Source organism: Anarhichas minor, unplaced genomic scaffold (genome assembly GCF_050575085.1).
Source record: "Anarhichas minor isolate MPS153535 unplaced genomic scaffold, ASM5057508v1 ptg000009l, whole genome shotgun sequence".
Taxonomy (NCBI): Eukaryota; Metazoa; Chordata; class Actinopteri; order Perciformes; family Anarhichadidae; genus Anarhichas; species Anarhichas minor.
Window position 1 is genome coordinate 5153255 of NW_027466455.1, and position 24246 is coordinate 5177500.

General features: G+C 41.2%; 1 protein-coding gene across 8 annotated transcripts in view; it reads left to right on the plus strand.

Annotated features, from left to right (window-relative positions):
• The window catches only part of camk2d1 (calcium/calmodulin-dependent protein kinase (CaM kinase) II delta 1), a 94625-nt gene that overhangs the window by 43973 nt on the left and 26406 nt on the right, over positions 1–24246 (plus strand). For 4 of the 8 annotated variants that reach the window (XM_076087193.1, XM_076087196.1, XM_076087197.1 and 1 more), the window contains exons 4-7: positions 9778–9832; positions 14013–14078; positions 15530–15602; positions 24045–24147. In XM_076087193.1, coding sequence (XP_075943308.1) covers positions 9778–9832; positions 14013–14078; positions 15530–15602; positions 24045–24147 — 297 coding nt within the window. Of the gene's footprint in view, positions 1–9777; positions 9833–14012; positions 14079–15529; positions 15603–17510; positions 17584–24044; positions 24148–24246 lie in introns of all 8 variants that reach the window. The other 4 variants (XM_076087192.1, XM_076087195.1, XM_076087198.1 and 1 more) reach the window with 1 other exon arrangement.

The window sequence follows — 24246 nt, forward strand, 5'->3', positions numbered from 1 at the left end:
AGCTTTTATCCAATCAGATTTCACCTCTGTGTCTCTAGGTAAGAACAGAGGCCCGAGGCCTGCACACTCTCACCTGCAGCCAGTGCAGATTAAAGTAAATGGGGACGATATTGTTGATTGTCATAGTGTTCAACCGATCAGATCTTTAGTTTGACATGTTGGGCGTATTCTTTGACGTATCAGAGCCTGCGAGCCGGCCTATAATGACGTCAGCATTACGTGCCGCTCAGTGTCCATGTGCAGCTCTGAAACTTAACAGCAGAGGCTGTCGGGTAGTGAATCACATCACGTGATGCAGCTCAGCCAATCAAATATGGGCATTCTGACCCGAGTGAGATGCACCATGCACCATGACACAGGAGGCTGAGACGAGGAAAGACATTGCAGAGCAGTACGTTCAACGTTCAAGTTGTGAAAGTAAAATCCTATGATAATCTCTTTGGGTCGCGGCTTGTCATTAAGGAATGATGGTGGATCCCACAGCCAGACCAGCTGAGAACATTATATTTTCCTGAATTTAGGCTTTTGCATTTTCTAAATGCTCTAGCATTGTTCAAACGACTCGTACCGAACGGTTTAATACGAAGACGTACATAGTTACAGCCTTAAAAATAAATAATAGCTGTGGTGCCATCATGTGGTTATAAGGTGGTATTTCAGCTGCAGGACAGCAGTGAAGGCCCAGGTATAAAATGCACGGCCCGCCACTGGAATTTGGTAACCTGAATCCCATATTTCTACGGTTTACCTAGAGATGTAAAATCTTGTCTCAGAGTATCATCAAATTCTGTGCAGTGTTTTGGCATCTGGAAAGCCTTCAAACTCTTGGATCTAAAGATATGAGACGGTCTGACCACCCCGAACCTTCAGCCCTAACCAATGACGTTATGCACATCAGGGCTGTGTCTAGGATTTGAGGACATTCAGAGCTTAGCCGGCACCGCTCTGGGGGATTCTTCCCTGGGAGACATTTTTGATAAACAAGCTCTATTTTGATGCTTTTCATGCACTCTCTTAATCATTGAAAAAATGACGTTTGTTCCACAAAAACTCGCTTGTTGTTTACTTTCCAAATTGATTGTGATGTTACAAATATTCGTAGCCTAGTTGTTATAAAACAAAATACTTAATAACTGTTATGACATGTATTGACTTGAGTATGTTAACCGTGGTCAAGTATAACTAAGTGCGTTTTCTCAATATCTTTACTTAAGTACAGTGTTGTATCGTTAGGATTGTATCGATACTCATCAGTTATTTTTGATTATTTTGTGAGGAAAAAAAGACAATTAATTAAAGAAGAATCAACATTGCTCTATTATTCATATGTAAACAAATAGTCTTTCTTGAACAGCAAGAGCAGAAATGTCAGCCTCAGCCCGACAATCTACAAAAAGTTCCCAAATCCTTAAAATACAGTTGCAGCTAAACAATTAGTTGAGCGATTAGTTTTCGTTAAACAGTAGAAAACTGAGCATTTCTGCACATTGATGTTCTGCTTGTTGGCTACATGTTGTGATAAACTGCTGTTTCCTCTTACTTTTGAGGGTTTTATTGAGTTTGAGATGACAGTTCTCAGCCTCTACTGGAGTCAAATGTAGCCACTCTTTGGATCTTTTTCTTCTCTCTGCCATGATGTGAGTCTGTTTCGCCCCTCGTGCAAAGACACAGACACAGAGAGAGGTTTGCAACAGTGTTTTTATTCCGTGGAGATCTCCCTCCGTAACCTCTAAAGTAGCGATAGCAGATGCGTTAACTCTGGACCGCATCAATACTCCGGGTATTCACTACTGTTATCGGTTCCCCTTTAGACCCGGGTATCCAGGGGCATCCCTAGTGTTGAAGTACTAACACTTCTATTCCACTACATGTCAGAGGGAGACATACTACATTTATTTAATAACTTTAGTTACTTTTCAGATTAATAATCATATAATATAATCAACTTATCAATGATGATGTATTATTATAGGTTAAACTACCCAGCAGTATATAAAGTAATAAAATGAGCTCCATATTTACCAGCAGCAATATTAAAACCTTTTGGTACCGAGCGAGGACCATTTGGGGTTCCATCGAGAAAGTTTAGCGAAGAGAGTGTCGTAGAATGCACTTTTCAGGAACGAATACAATGAATGTTACACACATGTTACATACCCAGTTAAAGAAAAAAGTCTGGCAACAATATCATGTAAGCCATTTTACACACTCCAAACACAATTCTACACAACTAATATAATCAACTAGAAGATTTACCACAATATCACGTATTATTCGCCATGAGTCCGCGAGCTACGCACTCCGGACAAAGCTACCAGCACAAAGCTAAAAGCTAACACGGAAAACCAATATATCAGAAAGCAAGAGAATTCGACACAGATTCCAGAGATATCTTCAAAATGTCTCTCCGTGAAACCATTACAGAGCTATGAGCAAACAAGCACCATAACCACAAACCGGTTTATCAATAATAATCATAAATGCTTCTCATCGTGAGCTGATTTCGTGAAGAGAACGGATAAATTCCTGGTTATTTCCATTCAAACGTGTTTGACGTATATCCTGCTTGTCATTGAACTGTTTCCTTGAAGAAAGGGGGGTCAATCTAATTTAGGGGAGCTGGGGGAAGGGATTTGACTTTCGGCGTATCGGATTTTACGCTTCGCGAGGGACGGCGCGGTTTTGATTCTGACTGGCTAACGATTCTGTCAATCAATACCATGTTGTCCCAGCTCAATTCTACAGGCTCTGACACGTCGAAGGAGGGTTCATTGACTGAAATCGACCAATGGGCTGCTGAGTTAGGTCTCCATAGACACAGAGAAACTGCAGTCAGACGAGACAGCTCCATGGATCACAGACACAAAATAGGGCTCAGATAGGATTCAGGCTCTCAAAATGAAGCCAAACTTCTGTATTTGGATAGATTGAATACTATTAGTGATAAAACAAGTGAAATATATAGTTATATAGTATATAAAAGTGCAATGGAACAGCTGGTTCCAAAATGACCCTAACCCTAACCTCTCTGTACTAAAACCTCTATAATTTTGTTCTGCTTCACTTTATCAAAGTCATAATTTGCAGAGAGACTGTTCACATATTGTGCTATGATTTGGGAGAGGTTTAAACTTTCAGCTGCATCATTCAAAAGAGATAATCATGCTCTCAATGCTTTTTTTTTCAGGCGAACCTGAAACTTTTCAATTTGAGCTGTGTGCCATCTTCATTTACTCTTAACCAGTAACATATACACTGATATTTACACATCTGAACAAATCTCACAAGTGTTACCTTTATTATAACATCAAAATTATTCAAAAAGACCTTCTAGTTTCAGAAATACTCTTTTTAGTATGGGTATGCAATTTTTGAGCAGAGGCCTAAAAATAGGGCTAGGGTTAAGAAGGGTAAGTGCTGATCAAAAAATGTTATATTATTCTGCATGAGTACTTACATTTTTGGTTCTTTAAAGCATAATTTGAAGATGGTAGCCTACTTTTATACTTAAAAAATATTTTGAATGCTGGAATTTAATTTGTAGTATTTTACGCTATTACTGCTTTTTCCTTCAGTAGATGTCTGAGGAGGCCTACTTCTTCCACCGCTGAATGAAACCATTAGTTTATTGAAATGTTAAAATATTTTTCCGTCACTCTCATACACAATCTTCAGATGTAGTGTGTGCACGATGTACCTCTCCATCTGCTGCTGTCTCTCTCTCTCTCTCTCTGACTTCAAGGAAGTGTGTTCGCACAGTTTTCACAGATAGTAAAATTAACCGTTTACCATTTTAGTTCCTGTTTTGAGCCTCGGCATAATGTTATGCAATATGAGCTTTGTAAAATACAATCAAAGGTCATCTACCATCATGATGAAGATATATGTGACCCACTTTACGTTATATATTATATTCACAGGCTCACTTCTTAGTCCACCCATCGTTCTCTTTTGGAAAAATACAAAGACATTCTTTTATTTTTCCACCTGGACCTATACGCTCTGCCATTTCTCCTTGACTCTTCCCACATGCACACACACACACAGTTGGTTTTGCTACACAGTCTATCGGTATTCACTCACATTACGTATTTGAGTTGATCTTCAGAGGCTTACATTTAAAACATCAACGCGTTTGTGGCTTCAGGCGGTAAAATGACTAACCGACGGATCACAGAGGAGCGTTTAGTTAAGAGAGGGTTATTTTACAGAGGTTTGGGTTGCCAAGTCCATTAATGGAACCAAACCGAGGTGAAACATGGTAATTACATTTTGACAGCAGAGGCTTTAATGGGTGGTTACTTATCAGCCACTAAAAGAGCTCTTTAAATAGATATTAACTCTAACAGATGAGGAGAAAACCATGTAGAGCCCACAGACATTGGATTTTAAGAACAATGCTGATATTTGAGATTGATAAAAGTCTGTGATAAAGTATGTTTAAGTTAAGATATTTAATAGTTGTTAATGAACTTAAATGTCAGAGATTGCATGAGAATGTCCATTCTACCCTCATTCTGTTTCTGTAACGGGTTGTATATGGACCCAAATGCAACACACAGGATTCCAGGGATCTTTGACCTTTTATTACAAACTTCGATAACAGCAGACAGAGTTTAAACAGGGTCAGGATCAGAAGGCTAGTGGGTTTACCGGGAGTCAGGCAAGGCGGGTAAAACAGGGGCAGGCAGGGTTTCCAGATACAGCAGGCAAAGTAAAACAGGATCAGGATCAGAAGGCTGGTGGGTTTACCGGGAGTCAGGCAAGACGGGTAGAACAGGGACAGGCAGGGTCGGTAACAGGGGATCAGTCTGTGAGAGCATGCTGGAGAGTCTGGCATGGAAAACCGAAGAACAATCTGGCAAATGTGTCTGGGAGGCAGGAGTCTATAGAGGGGCTTGATTACTGATCAGAGGCAGGTGAGTGAACAGGTGAAGGGAGTTTAGACTGATGAGGAGGGAGTGACTGACAAGTAGAGTGAGGAGGGTGTGGAGCTGAACTGTGACAGTTTCTATTGTGTTAACAATGTACGTTATCAGAAGAGTGAATACTGATTGATTCCAGAATTGAATCGGTTACTGGAGATTGTCATTACTGGCCTGCTCACACATGGCCACACTATTGGAGGTCGACCTGGCTCCTGTTCCATAGTGATTGTCTTGTAGCAGGTAGCGCTGCTCTCATTGCTATTCCTTTCCCACAGCTGGAGGCTGTGGGAAAGCCCTCATTCCCTTAAGGTCGTCGTGGTGATAGATCTCTGAGATGTCAATCTGACGAGCTAACGGAGAAATGAGAGATTGGCTTCAGGGGAATCTTTTCACCCATCATCTCATGCTCTGGCCTGTTGGTCTTGAACCTTTTATATCACTGAAATTGGAAGTAGCTCTTTCGAAAAGCTCCCTACTTCACATTCACACAGTCTCACACATTCACAGTACAATCGGTCTCTTACTGCTGGTTGAATTACCAATGGAGTCTGTAGATACTGACATGATAAGAGGCCAAACACAAATCAGTCGTTTTATCTTATTGAAACATAGAGCCAAAATCAACTGTAGCTGAGCTTTCCGTTGTGCCTGTTTAAACCTGCATTATTGTCGCTCTAAATGGTAATTGATCTTGTTTACTAACCTGATTTGTCAAGGATTTGGTTTCAACAGCTTTTTATTAAAGATTAAGACAGTATCAAATCCAGGTATCACATCTAAATCCTTAAGAATCCCTTATCAAATCCATTTAGGATTTAATAAGGGATTTAACTCAAAGCTATGAATGCCAGTCAAATGAATGTTTGCTACCTGCAGCTGAAACCTGAAGATATCACACGTAGAGTAAATGAATCTAACACATGTACTGATACGTTGACAGGACAGGACATGACAACAAGTGTAGCCAACCTATTTTTGTTCATCTTATTTTCAAAAGCTTCTTGCTTCATATACTGGAGATCTTGGACCAGAATTCTTAATTTGATAAACTCAAATTATTCATATGATTTGCAGAAAGTTGACCGACTTCTGAGAAGTATGCGATATGATCGTTGCAGTCGAGATGACTCGGCACTCCGAATTCAGGATATTCAGTTGTTTCAGCGCTAGATGCCACTAAATCCCACACACTGGTCCTGTGAATGATAAGGAAATTGGCCAACGTTGGCATACAGGTTTGACCAGCCAACACATACTGTTTAACAATGTTAGTTGGTGTTCATTGTTCTTTGTGAGTGGGGATAGATAAGATATTTGGTCATTTAGGTATTCTATGATCGTGGGAACGCATTTGAAACTGAACCTGCCTATTGAAACCCAACCCATGATGGTCAGTGACGCTCTGTATAGAAATGATGATAAAGATCTACATTTTATTTAGGGACAGAAGCAATTTCTTGCTTGTAGATTTTAGTTTATACATGACACATCTAGGTCACTAATACATTGGGTATACATTTTCATAAAAATATGCCTTGGGCCAACAATCAAAGCTGCCTCTCTCAGAATACAATACATGTTTCAAAGCTTGGATCAGGCAGTGTTGCTGTAACAAAGCCTCTGTAACCCCTGAGCTAATGCTCCAGTACTCCATTCTGGTCGGAGGCATCATGATGGCCGTGGCTACACTTGTCTTTTGAATACGACCTTTGTCATCTGATCATGCCAGGACGCATTAACTGTCAAGTCTGTACGCTCCAAGGCCGGATCTTGCTCTCATTGGGATCTGACCAGCCAGACCACATGCCGAGGTGGCCTGGCTCGCACTGAGTTCGGATCTCAGTGATGTGTGGACATTGGAACTATGTAGCTGAATATAGGCCCCCATTATTATTTCAGAGGCTGTGGCATGCACGCACACACACACACACACTCACTCACTCCTCCTGGCAGAGATACAAAACACCTCTGGGCCAAAAGAAATTGGTGGAATAACCGGAGACAGTTAGTCAGCTGGTGTTGCTGTTCACATTTTGAAGAATTGTGATAATACACTATAATGATGCAGGAACCAGCTAGAGCCATGAGGTATTTCATGAGGTAGATGATTTTTATCCATGAATTTCACTACATTTTTTTGTCTCAATTTGGTGTTTTTTATTAATTTATTATTTATTGCCGGAGCACATGTGGCATATGACAGATTACATTCCGCAACATCGGAAAAGAAAGTGTGGGGATTGGGTTAAGTAGAGCGGACCTTGAGATGACCACCAGCCACAGCCGACCGCCCAGCCCGACCTGTCGGACCAAACGCCACTGAAAGCGGTGTGTACTGCCCCAGTAAGAGAGGGAGGAGAGCCAAGATGGAAGCTAAACTCAGCTACCTGCCTACCGCTCGCTGTCTGATGTCTTTTTTAAATAAGATGGATGAAATAAGACTTCAGGCGAACCCTCTAATGGCAGGTCGGTAACAATTGTGCCCACATCCTCACAGAGACCTGGCTCCATTGTGGTCCAGGATCGAGCTGCACTTGACAGGCGGACTGAAGGACAAAGTACAGGACTCTGGTGGGACGAGAGGAGGTGGTCTCTCTGTTAACTCCATGATGCTTGGTGCTCAAACATAGTCAATGTTGATGGACAATGTGTCCCTGATGTTGAATGTTTAAGATACCAGCCATCTTGTTTGCCTAGATAATTGTTTTTGTTGCTGCTGTTGTCATTCCTCCTGATGCAAATTCAAGAATGAACTGCATGAATTCATCCTGTCTTTGTTTTCTTAGTCTTGTTGTGCTTGTGTTACCAATGGGCTATGACTGCATTTCTTTGTGCATCCCTGTGTGGCACATGTAATGTTGTTGCTGGTAGCAGATTTAATAATGAATTAATACCAAGATATGTAACGATTTTTGACTTATAAACCCATAAATTATTTTAAAAGAATGATGGCACTCTGCTTACGCCATAAGCCACCATTACTTTAACTAACAGCATTTAACAGAAGATTTGATTTTGGACACCACAATTAATCAATTACATCTTAATCTCAAGGTTCTTCTGAAGGTGTACAGGGACCTATGATTTCATATACACACAAATCAAATGATCAAATTTATAAATGAAATATGTATTTGACTAACTACATAACTAAACTACTCAACAGAAAATAAACAAAATGAAAGGAATGAATGAAGAATATGATGAAGAGTACAATGAAGAATGATGAACTACAACTAAATGAAAAGGATTACATGTGACCAGGAAGAATCAGTGACTCGTATCATTGACTGATTTATTCAATTTAATTTCAATTCTCTAAACATTTAGCTCACCATTCAGAAGCTGAGAGTTTGAGGAGCACCAGATTGTGAAGCACCTTACACAACATAGATAGACATTGTTATCATGACACAGAAAGACCTATGCAGATATACATGTGCACCTATATGCATAATACATGACTGGATAACATTATACTCAACATTACAGCACACATTAGAGTCTTGGGTCAGAGACACAAAGGACAGCGTGGACCGGTGTGGTTCTGTTGGTCTCAGAGATGTGGACCATATCACTGCAGGCAGACACTTTATCCCTAACTATGCCGAGAAACATTGTGAGTCTGACCACTTAGCGTCTTAAAGGTCCTGAGAGCAGTTCCTTAAAGACGTTTATTAGTTTAGATTATGTCATAGACATTTCAGTGTCAAAATCTCTCGTTGGATGTCCGCTACACATAATGACGGTACTTTTCCATTGAATCGCCCAGCACTCATGGGCCACTTTGGAGAGAGCCATGCTAGCTGTTTCCTCCTGCGTCCTGAAACAAACCGATATGAGAACGAGAATGTTCCCATCGCACTCGGAAAGAAAACAAATAAACATATTACCCAAATATTGCCCTAAACTATGCTTTTAACGTACAAAGTGCATTCTGTACATTCCTGGAATGTGTCCCCTTTCTTAGACTGCTACAGGATGTCACTATTCATGATTACAGGTGAAATCATGACACCTGGCGCAAAGCGGTTTCATTGTTAACAGCGCAGATGTCAATCTAATGCTCAGCACCCACGTTGTGTAAAAAGCAAATGTACTTGCACCCATCTGTGCGCCCATGGATGGTCTTAAACAGAGGTGTGGTCAGGCACGTTGCTGGTCTATGAAGGCTTGTGTAGAGGTCCATGCTTTCAGGGTGAAGGGCGTCCCCTAGAGCGCGACTTCTATCACTGCTCTTCTGCTCGCGAAGCTTTCACCTGCTCGCTCGCAAGTGTTTTTTCTTTCTGACAGTAAGTGGGTGGACCCAGTCACCACCATTGTATCTCTAAATTGAATTGGTTACAATCCTCGCTGGATATCACTCCCGCCACAGACGCTAGGTGGCGATATATAAACAAAAGGACGTCATGCACTTTAGTCCTTTAACCACAAGGTTGGCTGCTTCTGTCCACATGTCAAAGTGTCCTTGAGCGAGACACTGAACCCAAAGTTGCTCCCCGATTGTTTCACAGCAGCCCACTGCTCCTTAATATTTAGGATGGGTTAAATGCAGAGGTCAATTTTCAGGAATGTACCTGTATGTATATGACTATTGAAAAAATGTACTGACCATGTGATATAGGTTGTTTTATTTTGATTCACTGTGATTTGCTTTGCATCCAAAAGGGCCCCCAAAAAATGTGCCCAAAACTTCAACAAGCAGTTTAATCGAGAGAAAGCTACATGCTGTCTGAAACTCTTAACCACACTGAGAGAAGACAACAGTTCACACAGTTACTACTGCTGCCAATGTGGCAGGTTGTAGTATTTCACATAACTGAATAACTCTCTCCTCCCTCCCTCACAGTGCGGCTCCATGACAGCATATCAGAGGAAGGATTCCACTATCTGGTCTTTGACTTGTAAGTGCAGCATTTTTATTTTGCAAATCACCTTTATGCACATTTCAAACACCACATGGTTAAACACGAGCCGAGCACACATTCACATCCTGCTCAGGAGAGTTACAAGCTGACAGTTTCAATCACATGTCTTGTCACCGAGGCGCCATGGAAGATTAGACGTAGCGCGCTCACCTCCTGCGTTCGTTTTCCGCCTACTCTTTGCTCCGTCTGTTTCAGCAACGCCGTGCGCTCCATCATCAAACACTGTCGCCATGTTCACACGCTGCACACAGCCAGCACAGAGACGCTCCAGCACATAGTATATGACAGCTTCATGTGCGCGCACACACACTGAGACGATGCAAGTGAACAAGGATCATATACTTCAGCTTTATAAGTATTAAAGAAGTTAGATAAAATCGTTCACTCGTATCTTTTTTCTTTAGCATTGTATTATGTGACACATCAAAATGTCCGCTATTCAAAGAGCTTCAAATACCAAATGAAGACATTAAAGTCCAACTTTAGTTAAATTGCATGTTTTTCCCCTGCCATGTCGTACAGATGTGCTCTGTAAATCACAAGTCCTGTGCTCTCTTCTGAGTAAAACACTGTACCCAAACCATCATTCATGTGGGCCAGATGGCTTGTCGAACGAAATCATTTCACAGTTTAAGTCCTCATGCTCAGTTTACTTTAATTGGATGGAATTTTGAATGATAGCATTTGTTATTTATTATTGCCCAAGCCAACATTTCAGTGACAAAGTCGAGCTAGTTAGTCAACATGACCTTGCCGCCTGGTTTCCTCCCCCAATGTGTTCTTATGAAGTGGAAAATGTGAGCTCTCCGCCTCATTTCCTCCAGCATGAAGCATTACAGAGTAAATAACTTAAATAGGAAACATACTATTGGTATGTTGGTATTTAATTGTCTTCAGGTCCCTATCTGTTTATGTATGCCTACCTGCCTTTAAATGTGCTTTTTATTTAAATCATCAACCTCTATTACATCCACATCTCCCATTGTGTTAATGAAGCAGTCAGTATGGTTTCCTCATTGTAACCCTGGTATCCAGGGCTTTGCTCTGTCACTTCCTTCCTTCCTTTAAATCTCTCACTCCTCCCGTTCTCCCTCCATAACTTACCATCTCCTCCCTTCCTCCGCTCTCATGTGTATTGTCAGAGGATGTTTGCAGTCTAACCTGGCAGCCAGAAAGGAAATGGCTTCCAACGTATATTGAATGCTGTTAATCTGACAATAAGAAAGAGAAGCGGGTGTTCTTTGCTAAAAAACAACACACAGATAGAAATCCTTCCTAAAGAGAAAACTTGCATGGAATGACCCGGACCTGCATGACGAGGTATAACAACACTGCTGTGAGGTAATGTCAGTGTGAAAATTAGCCATGAACAGAGGAGGAAGCTAATAAGTTGTATCTCCATCGGTTTTAACTTTTTATTTATTGAGAAAGTGAAAGACTGGGAGAACATGCTTGCTCAGAGAGAATGATGTTAACACTCTGTTTGAGTCTCTCAGCTGAGTGAAGGCCAACAAAAACACCAAAGTCATTTCAAGTTTAATATGGAAGTCCCTGAAGACTCATCAGAGTGCTCATGTTTTCCACAGGTCATGGAAAAGAGAATATATTTCAAGTCATTCTCCGTGTTTTGAGTAAATTGACCCACTGGCCTACTTTTGTAAAGTGTTTAAAACATGTAAAAGTTTACTCCATCAATGTTACACATGTAGATGAGTTTATTTACATGGTTATTACGGTCAGTAGCAACTTAACAGACAAGAAATATTCAGACATATCCTGGCTTTAAATCCTTTTGTATGGTTAGAGTTCAGAAAACACTGGATCCCTTCAAAAAATATGAAACTCAATAACCGCTTTCATTAGCTAATAGTAAGCCCGAGCGAGGACCATTTGGGGTTCGAGCGAGACCGTTTAGCGAAGAGCGTGTCGTAGAATGCACTTTTCAGAAACAAATATAATGAATGCTACACACATATTATTTACCGACTTAACGAAGAAAATTCTGGGCAAAAACATCATGTAAGCCATTTTACACACTGCAAACACAATTATACACAAACTAATATAATATCTAGAAGACGTACCACAATATCACGTATTTTTCGCCATGACTCGGCGAGCCATGCACTCTGTACAACGCTGCGAACAAAAAGCTAACCGCTAACACGGACAACCGAGATAGCAAAAAGCACGAGCATTCGACACAGAGTCCAGAGATATCTTCAGAATTTCTCTCTGTGAAACCATTACAATCCTACAGCCAACAAGCACCACAAAACCAAGCCACTCCACCGCAGAATAAACCATAAATGCTTCGTACCTTGAGACGAATCATGAAGAAAAATGATTCATATTCCGTTTTGCCAGCTAAAAACACTGTTGCTACGTATTTCCTGTGTTTTTTCAACTGTTTCCTGGAGTAAGGGGGGTCAGACGAGCCTGGGGGACCGTGGGGGAAGGGATTTCACTTTCGGCAAATTTTTTACGCAGGGTGATGCACGGCGCGTTTCTGTTTTTTTCCAGCTGTTTTCTGTCAATCAAGCCCACGTTACCACCCCTGCATTCCTGAGACTCTGACTTGTCGAACAAGGTATCATAGTCTCGAATTGACCAATCATAGGCTGTTGTAGCCTCCACATACACACAGGCAGACGAAAATTGATCCGTGGTTCACAGACACAGAGAGGCCTTAGAGAGGCCTCAGGCTCTCAAAATGATGCCAAACTGCTGTATTTGGATAGATTGAATACTATTAGTGATAAAACAAGTGAAATATATCGTTATATAGTATATAAAAGTACAATTGAACAGCTGGAACAGCTGCTTCCAAAATTACAAATCAGCTCGACCTCCCGTGACCTCTCTGTACTAAAACCTCTCTAACTTTTCTTTGCTTCACTTTATCAAAGCAAACATTTGCAGAGAGACTTCTGACATGTTGTGCTATGATTTGGGATAGTTTTTAGCTTTCACCGCCATCATTAAAAAAAGATATTCATGCTTTCAGTGCTTTTTTTTCAGGTGAACCTGAAACTTTTCAATTTGAGCTGTGTGCCATCTTCATTCACTATTTACCAGTAACATATACACAATATTTACACATCTGAACACATCTCACAAGTTGATATAAGATATAAGCCGCCATGTATCAAACAAGGCAGAGGCTGTTTGGAAAGAATCTGGTATTGCTTTCTGGTATTACAATACTGTAAGCAAGGTTATGTATTGTATTTTTTAAATCAAATTTTAGAGAAACTCATAGTAAAGAACACACCACATATGCGTGGTCCCCAGCTCCTCCAGTCTGCAGGTGCATGAATGTGCATTAGTTATGATCCTGATGGGCAGGTGGCACCTTGCATGGCAGCCTCTGCCATCAGTGTATGAATGATGTGTGAAAGGGTGAATGATGACATGTAGGTTACAGCGCTTTGAGTAGAAAGACGCTCTATAAAGTTGACTTTTTTTAAGCAATCAGAACAGCGGGAACTGCATTTGCATTCATCACAGTCGCCGTAACACCCAACATCATAGCACTACTTTTTGTGCAATCTGAGCCGCTGTCTGCCACCAAGCTTTGCAGTGTTTTTAAATTTTTTTGCAAAACACCTTCCACTTTCTATGCTATGTATTTTACAAGAGCATCGTGGTTTCATCCTGTGCTTAGCGGCACCCGAGACCATTGAGATTGGTTTAAAGAGACACAAACAAGGCAGAGCGTTTTCCCCCTATACCAGAATGATAATGTGTGGAGCCAGACCTTTCTTCAACTCAACACTGTGGAGATAGTTCTGTCAATGCGACACAGATGACATCATCAGGAATGTTTTCTTCGACTTGGCTCTTAGCCATAACCTCGTGGAAAGACAGGGAAACCTCTTCCAGCTGAATAAACAATGTCCACATACCGTATGAGCATATCTGCTGAAAGATATTATTGCAGTCGTTTCACCCTCCAGGCCAGAAAGCACAACATCCTTCTTTTGACCCAGTTGGTAAGAAAAAAACATCTCATCTGGATTTGTTAGTGTGCAACATTATTGAGTCTTTTTTCCCCTGAACATCTGTGATTTTACACTTCACCACTTTGCCATGCATGTATTTCCTTAGCAACTTTCTCTCTCTCTCATTCTGTCACTTACTTTGTCTCCTCCAGAGTGACCGGTGGTGAGTTGTTTGAGGACATTGTTGCCCGGGAGTACTACAGCGAAGCCGATGCCAGGTTAGTGTAAAGCTCTGTTGTATTTCTAAGTTGACTGTATAAATGTGATGGGAAACCCATTTAGTCTACTTTGGCATCAAAGGCATATTCAAGCGGATACGCACTATAGAACAAAATGATATCCATGCATATCATGAGATTACCTATAAGCTGCTTTTATGTGAATTACACACAATAATACAGGCCCTCTTCATGATGCAGTGCACAAGTGTTTCCTGTTGTGCTACCTTTGATATGCCTTTTATTGCCAAAACCTCTCTTACTTCTTGTTCTACCTTTGTCCTTTGATTGTGAATCTACTTTCCCCAAAAGTACCTTCTGACCAGCTATTAAAATCCACTTTAAAAAAGAACCCTCTCTGATGTACAGTAAAGCTTGATTCTTTATCTCAGAGCATTTCCATTCAATGTTCATCTAAGATTTTCAGTTAGCTAGATCCAAGTTTAACTTTCACTTGCTGGAGCAGAGGCAGAATTTGTCATCGAGAGTCGTAACTCTTTTCATGTCAGACAGCTTTATGTGTAAAGGATCTGGATTCTGTTTCGTAGTGGATTTTATTGATTTGTAAGAAAAGATTTTAAAGAGGACATCTGAAAGAGCTTTATAGATGGAAAAGAACATGCATGTGTATTGTTCTCTACTTGTCTATTGAAATTGCTTAAAGAAACCGTTCAACCATGTGTTTTCCTTTCAAGAGTGACGTGAAGATAAATAACAATCGCGTGTCTGTGTGTTAACTACTGATGTGGTTAAACTAGCTTAGCACAAAGACTGGAGCAGGTGAAACAGTTCAAAAATACACCAAAAAGATCCCTGATTAACTATTGTCATGTTTACCTTTTTGTTCATGTACAGATTAAATAAAGGGATATAATTAGTGGTTTTGGGCGCCTTATGAGTTTGAAGTATTTTCTCTTCTGCTAACAGCTGGGTGCAGTGATTGTCTGCAGAATCTGAGAATCTTGTCACCGCAATGTTTCCAGGTTTGGTCCGACTGTACATGCACAAAGACCTATACCAAAAGTTCCACTGTATCTGGCAGCCTGCATGATAGTTATCATAGTAATATGCTGCATTGTGCTGGGCGGATGGATAAACTGTTAAGAAATAGATTCAGCACTTAAATCTCCAGGCCAGCTGTTTCCCTCCCTGCTCCCAGTCTTTATGCTAAGCTAGGCTAACATCATCTTGACTCCAGTTCTGTACTTAACACACAGACATGAGATTGATACAGATATTCTCGTCGTACTCCTGAAAAGAAAGTGAATCATCGTATTTCCCAGAACGTTGAACTATTCCTTTAGATCCTCCCCTTTGTCGAGTAGGTGTTGTTGTTTCATGTGTTGGGTGTGTTCTGTCAGCCTGTTCTTGTTCCTCTGTTTCCTGATATTTACCTGTTCTCCCTCTTCCTCTCCTTTTTGCTTCTGGCCTGGTCTCTCTCTCCTCCACAGTCACTGCATACAGCAGATTCTAGAAAGTGTAAATCATTGCCACGTAAATGGCATAGTGCACAGGGACCTTAAGGTTAGTAAGTGACGACAGTAACAGCTAAAAGACAAAGGCCTGCCCACCTGCGGCACCTTGCCTCGCTCCTCCACTGCCTGACCAATCGACCAATTAACCTTTCACTGAGTGCCGCCTCCTTCCAAACCACACCCCCTCCTCCACCAGTCACCCACACACCACCACTTGACAGGAGTGTCGGTAAATCCCCCTGCTGCAGGGCATTGTGGGCAGGTTGGCTGGAGAGGAGGCGGTAGGTGGTGTAGTATTGGGGGGGGGGGGGGGGTAGATCTCATCATGGCCTGCCCCTCCTGAATGCCAGGGCACAAAGTGCATGTAGCATCTGTCCAACGCCATGCTCGGACACAGCCACTGAGAGGCAGTCACCTGAGGGAGGAGGAAGAGGAAGAAGAGCGATTTGTGGCTTTAGACACCAGTATAAATGGATGACAACTTGGGTTCCAAATTATGATACTAAATTTGTCCTAGTAGCTCAGGTTTGGGTTTTATTATAGATCACAGATCTGTGCTGTGTTTCAACCTAAAGCACCTCCACCGTCACCATTAGATCATCAATTATTGTAAGATCAATCAGACACTTCAGAGAGGATGTGGCTCCGTCTACATCAGGGCCGTTAGAGAGAAATATTTCATATGCACTTCCTCAACCAATATTGCCATTTTAATTTGAATTAGTTTATTTTATTTGTAGTATTGATGGTCTACATAGGACTACTTTAAAACTAGATGTTTATGTCAAGCATAATCACAACCCACATACTGTATGTTAAAGTCCACAAAATATTCATTCAAGACTACACCATGACACCTGTCAGCTGTGTACAAATCTGTTTCCATAGCTTCTAGCTAGCTGGCTAGCTGCTAACTACTGATCTGAAATGGTAGCCCTGACTCAGGACCAGTCCTGAACAGTGAATGTGAAGCAACCAGCTAGATTGTCTATTTAGAGAAAGACTTACCACGCAAAAGGATAGAGAATGGTTCTTCTTCCTTGAGGAGACAATTTTTGTCTGAGCGCAAATAGTACAGACACAAGCGTGAAGAGATCATCCTAACCTGGCAACGTCTGCCAGTCTGGCCAAATCGCATATTTAGCATTGAGTAGCTACTGCTGACTACATATTCTGGCTACCCTTGTCTGCCTATAGGCTATAGCCAGAAGCACATTTGCTAAACTTTTCTTGCTTAGAGATCGTTACTTATTGCTGATTTTGGAATAAATAATAAGTCATTCAATCATGGTTTTGATACAAAAAAAATTAATCATTGAGCCCGAGGAGATTATTATAATTATTCGACTGTCCCGTTAAAAGATGGCCACAAAAGTATCTCTCTGATCGAATGCAGAAACGATACGTCCTGAGTCTATGTTCCAAACACTCTTCTTGTTTTAATATTTATAAATAGTGTCAAAATTTCAGTTCCAGTAATTTCTAGTTTGTTGTGTTGACAGAATAAAGGAGGAACAAAACCTGCATCTTCATCAACACTGTTATTATTACAGAGCACCACAGCACAGCTTGGTCTCCCTCCTCAGCCTCTCAGGGTCCGGCCTCCAGCTGGCCAGGGGCTAACACCACCTCTGTTTGGAGACTCTGGGACAGAACTGGCCGTGTTGTCACAGTTGTAGATGATTACAAAAATTACACCTATGTTTTTCTTTTCTGGGCCTGTCACAGCAAACATCAGTTGGTAACCGTGGCAACACGGATAAACATTTTGAACATTGCGTAAGTGGTCCACTTAGCGGGCCTCATTATGGCTGCTGGGAGGGTCCGTTGCCACATTGCTGCACAGTCTCTCTGCTAACACGGCCAGCGGGTCCCAGAGTGTCAAAGCCAGCTCACAGCCACAGACAGTGAGTGATAGCTTGTCACTAACACATGGCCCCCTGGTGTTTGCATGCAGTCATTGCATTCAGCAGATCCTAGAGGCTGTGCTCCACTGCCACCAGATGGGCGTGGTCCACCGCGACCTCAAGGTAAGTACACTCACCGTGAAGATCTTTTCTGTTGTGTCCTGTGGCCCCACACTCCAACATGCTAACCTCCCCCCCGCGTTGGTCCTCTTTTTTTACACATCTACGCTGAGGCAGCTCTACTCCTGTCAGTTCTTGTTTGAAAATCCCATTACACCATTACTTCCCCAATTCAATTGGAGTTTTTATCTCGTATCTTCCAGAGTCGTGTTTCGATAAAATATCAACCTCACACTTTTTGATGGTCAGTGTTTTAAATGTCTGTTAAATCATATTCACAGTGGCATGGGTGCAACAATTGCTCTTTGCATCTATTTAGTGTGTCATCGTGGAAAACAGCCAACACAGCATCTAGGAACAACATCCTGACAAAGAGACTGACAGAGTTTTTCAGCCTCTGACGTGTTCTATCATGTTGACCTGTCGGACCACAGAGCGTCGCTTTTTGATTCTGTCTATTTGCTCACTGTTAGTGTTGAAGACGGTGTATTTAGGTATCAACTAACGGAACTAGCACTACACACAGTGCTGAGGAAGGGATAGGTACTGAAACCTGGTGTTAAATAGGCACAGGTGCCAAATTATTAAAGACTGGAGTATTGAAAACACTTCGACGTTATTGGTTCTTTTAATTTTAAATATTTGGTTTATTTTATTATCTTCTCTGTGCCGGGGCAGAGCTCCTCTAACTACACACACACACACACACACACAGCAAAGTCGATGAACAGCAGATCAGAGAGGTTGGGTGGAGACAGTGAAGTGAAGATTACTCTAGGTGATGACAAGTACGCTCTTTACTGTTGCAATAAAACCTTCACAATCAAAAAGCCAATACTTTACCCATCTGTTGAACAAGCATAAACATGTAGAAAAGTGATTATTCAGTATGATCTGTCTGCAGTCTCTCATCCACCGCTGCTGTTTTACACAAGCACAGCGCGCTAGCTTGGCTCATAGAAACGTTTTACAAACCAGCTAAAACAAAAGCTGTCTGTCTGCAGTCTAACCCTTTATCTTAGTTTGTCATCTTAAACATCTTGTAAACTTCTCTGCTGGCTGAGACAAAGCAGCTGCTCCTCCCTCTACCAGCGGTGCCTGCAGGCAGTGAATCACATCAGAGGGACGACTGATACTGACTGAAATATGTTTAATAATATAAAAAGCAATTATTTAGTAATGAAAAAGAACCGATAAGAGTATCGATATGATACCCATCCCTACTGCTGAGTACCTCTCTGCTCTGCAGCCAGAGACACAGTGGGGGGGAACAGTGTGCTCACTTTTGTCGTTGCGTACTGTGTGTTTGGCTAACTGCTAACAGCTAATGGAACTACCAGTACACACACTGATGAACCTCACCGTCACTGAGCCGCTGCTTCGCTGGCAGCTTGGTGAGTTTAAGTTGTTTTCTGCAAGATTATTTGACTTGTCTTATATGACGACTTCGAGCAGATTGCATACATCGCTGCTTGTTATTGAGTTTGATTGAAGTGTGTTTTATGATGCCTCACAGCCCATTGTGAGTTGTATTCATTCAATCCCACAGCAGTGGTCATTGCAGACACCTAACGGAGGTCTGCGTACACTGATTGCACCTTTGTAGTTGTAGTTAAAATGATTATGCCCATTGTTAAATGGCTGCAGGATTTCTGGCATTGAGACTTTAGTTCTTGGAACAAGTTATCTTGCTCGAGTTATTTTCTCTTGAAATACAACTTCCCCTGTTTCCCAATGTGGTTTTGGCTGCATTTGGAGAATAATGTACGTCCATGGAGGATGCCCACTTTCTAGTAGTAAAGTTGGTTGATGTACTCAAACACCATCTTCTAACTGGGTCATAGAACTATTTCTAATTGAACGATACAGATGCAATATGGGGTTAGGGTCACTTATGAGATGGACTATTTGAATGCATTTAACTGAGGTCAAATGTCTCATCATGATGAAATGTTAATTCAACATTAGTGAACATTACTTCCACAGTGGTCTCCATCGTTCATGCTGCTTTTTCTCCGTGTGGTTTGCTCCTAAAGCTCTGATTTGCTAATCAAATGAACCAGGTGTGTCTGAGGTTTGGTTTATACACAGCAATAATAAGCTCCGATTTTGCATTTGCCGACTGCCCTCTTTGCACTCTGATTGGCTGTTGCCAGGCAGCTGCTACGGCTCACTGCAGAAACACAAAGCAATACAAATACAACCTTAACAAATAAGCAAGCTGCAGAGCAGGGGCTCCATGGAAAACACTGTTTGCCACATTGTGTGTGTATTCATGTGATGTCATTTCTCAAGATAAGGGTTTTGAGGAAACACGAGCAAACAGGAAAGTAACACATAGCTGTCTTAATAAAGTTCTTGTAAAGCTCTAAAGTTTATGTGAAGAGTCTAGACACATGTTTTTTTTGTGGAGCACTAATGTCCCATTCAGGCCTGCTACAGAACATATAACATTATGGTAGTTGTGACCAATGTAGCCTTGAGCTACAGAGATCTGGTTCGATCACTTCTTTCTAACCTTTTACCTCTAGATGTGTTTATTTCTCATACTTGCAGTGTTGAGTCTGAACTGACGCAGACTCAAGAGACATCCCTTGAGAACCTTTATCAGACTTCTCACAGCTCCCTCTGGAGACAAAGGATTTGTATAACTTTTAAATTACATATGCAGAAGTGCTCCATAAGACCTCTTCAACAAACTTTGATGTGTAAAATCTGTGTAGTTCCCGTTAAGATCCACTTCCTGACAAAGAGTTATGAAGCTGTTCTGGAGTTTCATGGTGGACCAACACCTTACTCAGCCACCCATCCGTAGTTCGCTGACTTGTTTTATGTTGCATTCACATGGAATCAGGCAGACAATATCATTATAGTGAACAAGGGCAGGACTGTAAAATTCGATGATAACGGCAGTGGTAATGGTGGACTACATTGCTGTCCAAAGTTAAAGTATTTTTACTTTTTGCTATCCTCCACAACGAAATTTACAACTGGATGTTAAGTAGTTCTCCCACACCGGAGACAGTTGGTTAAATTTGTAATAGAATATTAGGAGAAAGCTGCATTTATAGCAGCATTAGTAGAATATTTAGATAACATAGAACACACAAAATAATTGTATTTCTTCTTTTTAATCACCATTGCTATTTCCTTATCTCTCTAATTTTGGTCTGAAAGAAAATCCCAGTTATGTGCAATTACTAGTGAGAGTAACTTGTCGGATAATCTGTGATATTCTCCTTTGAGATAAAGATTTTAAAACCTGGGGAGAAGTTGTTTGTGTTTGCCAGCAGGTTGAGTTTGTGCCCTTGTCAGTAATAGTAGTAGTCCTCCAGACCCAAGCAGAATCCCAGCCTGGTTCAGCTGGCCAGTAATTCTATTAACATGATGACTTGCAGTATTACAGAATCCAATTACAGCCATATCACACCAGTAGCAAGGAAGGAGCATAACTCCTGATCAATCTGATATGAACTGCACATTGCAGAAACAAATGCAGAAACCCAGTCATGTGTTTGAGTATGTATACCCAGCAAATATGTTCAGGTGGTAAACCATAAGTAGGTCACAGTTAAACCAGGAAGTCCGACTGTAAACTGTAATGGATGTAAACAACAAACGGGTAATAATTGTGCGGTTTGCCCTCCAAACAAGTCTAGCTGACTTCAGGGTTTGTTTAAATGTTGGCTGATCATCTGACCCCCTTGTCGGACTTCTTTTTAGCAATGTCTATGTGTTTCTAGCTCTTGACATTTAATTTGGGAATAAATTGTTAACTAACAGAAATGATGGCCCTAAGGACCAAAATGAGACCCAAGTTGAGGGTAAGAGAATGGTGAGAAGGGGCGGGGGTAAACAGATGGTGAGGAGCGTTTGCAATGACTGCATGATGCTGATGAATGCATTTACCCAGAATCCTCCCTCTCTCCTCTTTTCCCTTTTGATTTATTTTATTCCCCCTTCCTGAACTGTACGCCTCAGAATTCACACATGCTCTACTAACTGCCTAACCAACCTTGACATATTAACATTGACTGATGAATCCAATTTGATGAAATATCTGATGCTTCCTGGAATGAAAACAGTGTAACAAAGTATGTGTAAGCAGCCATTATTCATTCTTGGCCTCTCCTACATCTATTTTCACCAATGTCCATTATGTATGTAGAAATGATATATATATATATCTGGTTCTTTGTCTGCTCATTAATACAAGGCCTCCGATGTATCGACAGATCATCTTCACTCTTTAGCAAATCTTGAGATTGACAGGAATAACATTTTAATGTGATCACCAAGTTCTCCATACAGCCTGATGTGGCTTCTCAGGTGTAGCTTCTGAGAATATAGACAGGAAGTCTCTTTCTGTATCATCAATGATCCAGAACCAGAAACATGTTTAGTAACAAACAAATCACTTTTAAAAGGGAGGGACAAAGCAGAACAAATTCATTTATCTACTTCTTATCTGTTCAGCCAAATTGCAGCTTCACTGGCAAAAATCCTCTGAGTCACTTTGTTTAGGTTAGGGAAAGATGCTGGTTTTAGATATTTATATCTAAATATTAATAAAGCAAACCCACCTGTGTTGTGCTTTGCTATTTACTTTGCCTAACCTTAAGTGAGAGCTGGCAGTTGCCTAAACATAAAATGTCAATCATGCTGTCAACAAGACAATGTTTTCATTGAAACAACTTTAATATAATTTGCAGATCAGAAAGTTTTGTGTATTTGCAGAAACTTTCATGACAACATTTGTAAGTTGATGTCTTTGCTCTTCTTTCAATGAGAACATACCCTGTAGTTAGGATTTAACTGATGCTATTGCAGCATCTACGCTAACCTCTTGAGAAGCTATAGTTGTTTTGAACAGTTGCCTCTCAGTATTGAAAATCTCAATTTTGAAAATTGTCTCAAAATTGATTTGCTGTTGCACATTAGAATGCAAGCATAAGTTTCTTAGGAGACAGGTTTGCATATCCACACTACATTTGATGGAGTCACCGATGACACTTTTATCTGTTGGGATTAAAAGGGCTTCTCCATTAGCTTGCACAACAGCTGGTTTCTCGCGATATCCCACAAAAATCCATCTTCAAGCAATGCGTTTGTGTTTGAACCCCAGTGTTGTGGACCAATCAGCACCCTGTGAGGAGCTACTGGTAGCTACAAGCATGATTTAGGTGTCTTCAAAGACACTGAGAGGCGACTGTTCAAAACAACTATAGCTTCTCAAGAGGTTAGCGTAGATGCTGCAATAGCATCAGTTAAATCCTAACTACAGGGTATGTTCTCATTGAAAGAAGAGCAAAGAACGACACTGAAGACTTTTCTAGATGGGAAAGATGTTTTTGCTCTTCTCCTAACTGGTTGTGATTAGACTTTGATTGACAGATGGTTCATCCAATCACCTGCCAAGTATTTTTTTAAAGTGCCTGCCTTTTTCAACAGACAGCTTCTCAGATGCTTCTATGTCACAAACCATCTGATGCGTCAGGTTGGGTTCAACATGCAGCAGTTTTCAGCTGAATCAGGTGCTTCTGGACTGATGGATTTGCAGCCTTAATTACTGCAAGCACTCCTATTTGGATTGTCAAGTGAGGAAATACAAAACTCCCTGATGAGGGCAATGGGCTACATCTTTTTTTTTTACATGTAGCAATATCTGTTAAACATAGGAACAGTATGTTAGAGTGAAATAAAAGTAGAATTAATATATGTGAGAGGCTCAGAATGAATTACGGCTTTCGTGGCCCTTAATAATATACAACCAGGGTGAACACTGTTTTTCAGATAACTTGGTGTAACTGTTGCAAGATAAAAGCAGCTTCGCTTTTATTGTTATTACATTACAGCTCAGTCATTCTGAATCTTCTCCCATTTGGCTGCATCAAGGAAACCGCTTTGAAAATGTCAGCAAATACATTATTCATCCTCTCCGAACATTTGCTGAAGCTCCTCCTGCTGGGGTTTGGCATGAGTCAGTGTCCGTCTCTCTCAACCAGTCCGTCTCCACCAGCCAGGCACACACACACAATTCGACTACAGCCCACCAGCATCTTGTTGAATGGCATCCACCCAATGCCACAAGTCCGAAGTCTGCCGTGGCTCCTGACTGACTCATGTTGAGCCTGATTACGTTCAGGTTCAGTCGTGACGTTGTGTGTGTGTGTGTGTGTGTGTGTGGAGGCTGGACTCTGACTCCAGTAGACATGTGTCCTTCGGACTGGACAGCTGCTTCAGTTGGCCTGTAGCTCAGCTATTTGTCCTAACTGCTCAAACTCACTGTGAGACATCCGTCTTTAATGTTATCACTCTGTGAACTCTGACAGCCCTTCCTGCTGCTTAAAAGACTTTGACCCGCCCGTAACAAAAACACAACAAAATCTGAAAGTATTTACAATGATATCACTGTATTTGTGCAAGGTACTGAACGTTTTTTTTCTGTGTCTCTTCACTTCAAGCCAGAGAATTTACTCTTAGCCAGCAAGTTGAAAGGGGCAGCGGTCAAACTGGCAGATTTTGGCCTGGCTATTGAGGTGCAGGGAGAACAGCAGGCATGGTTCGGTGAGTATATGCAACTTTCTAAATGAGTTTGTCATGAATGAATGAACTCTTGGTTGATTTTTGTGAGTTTTCACTCCTTTTATTTAAATAATATCGATC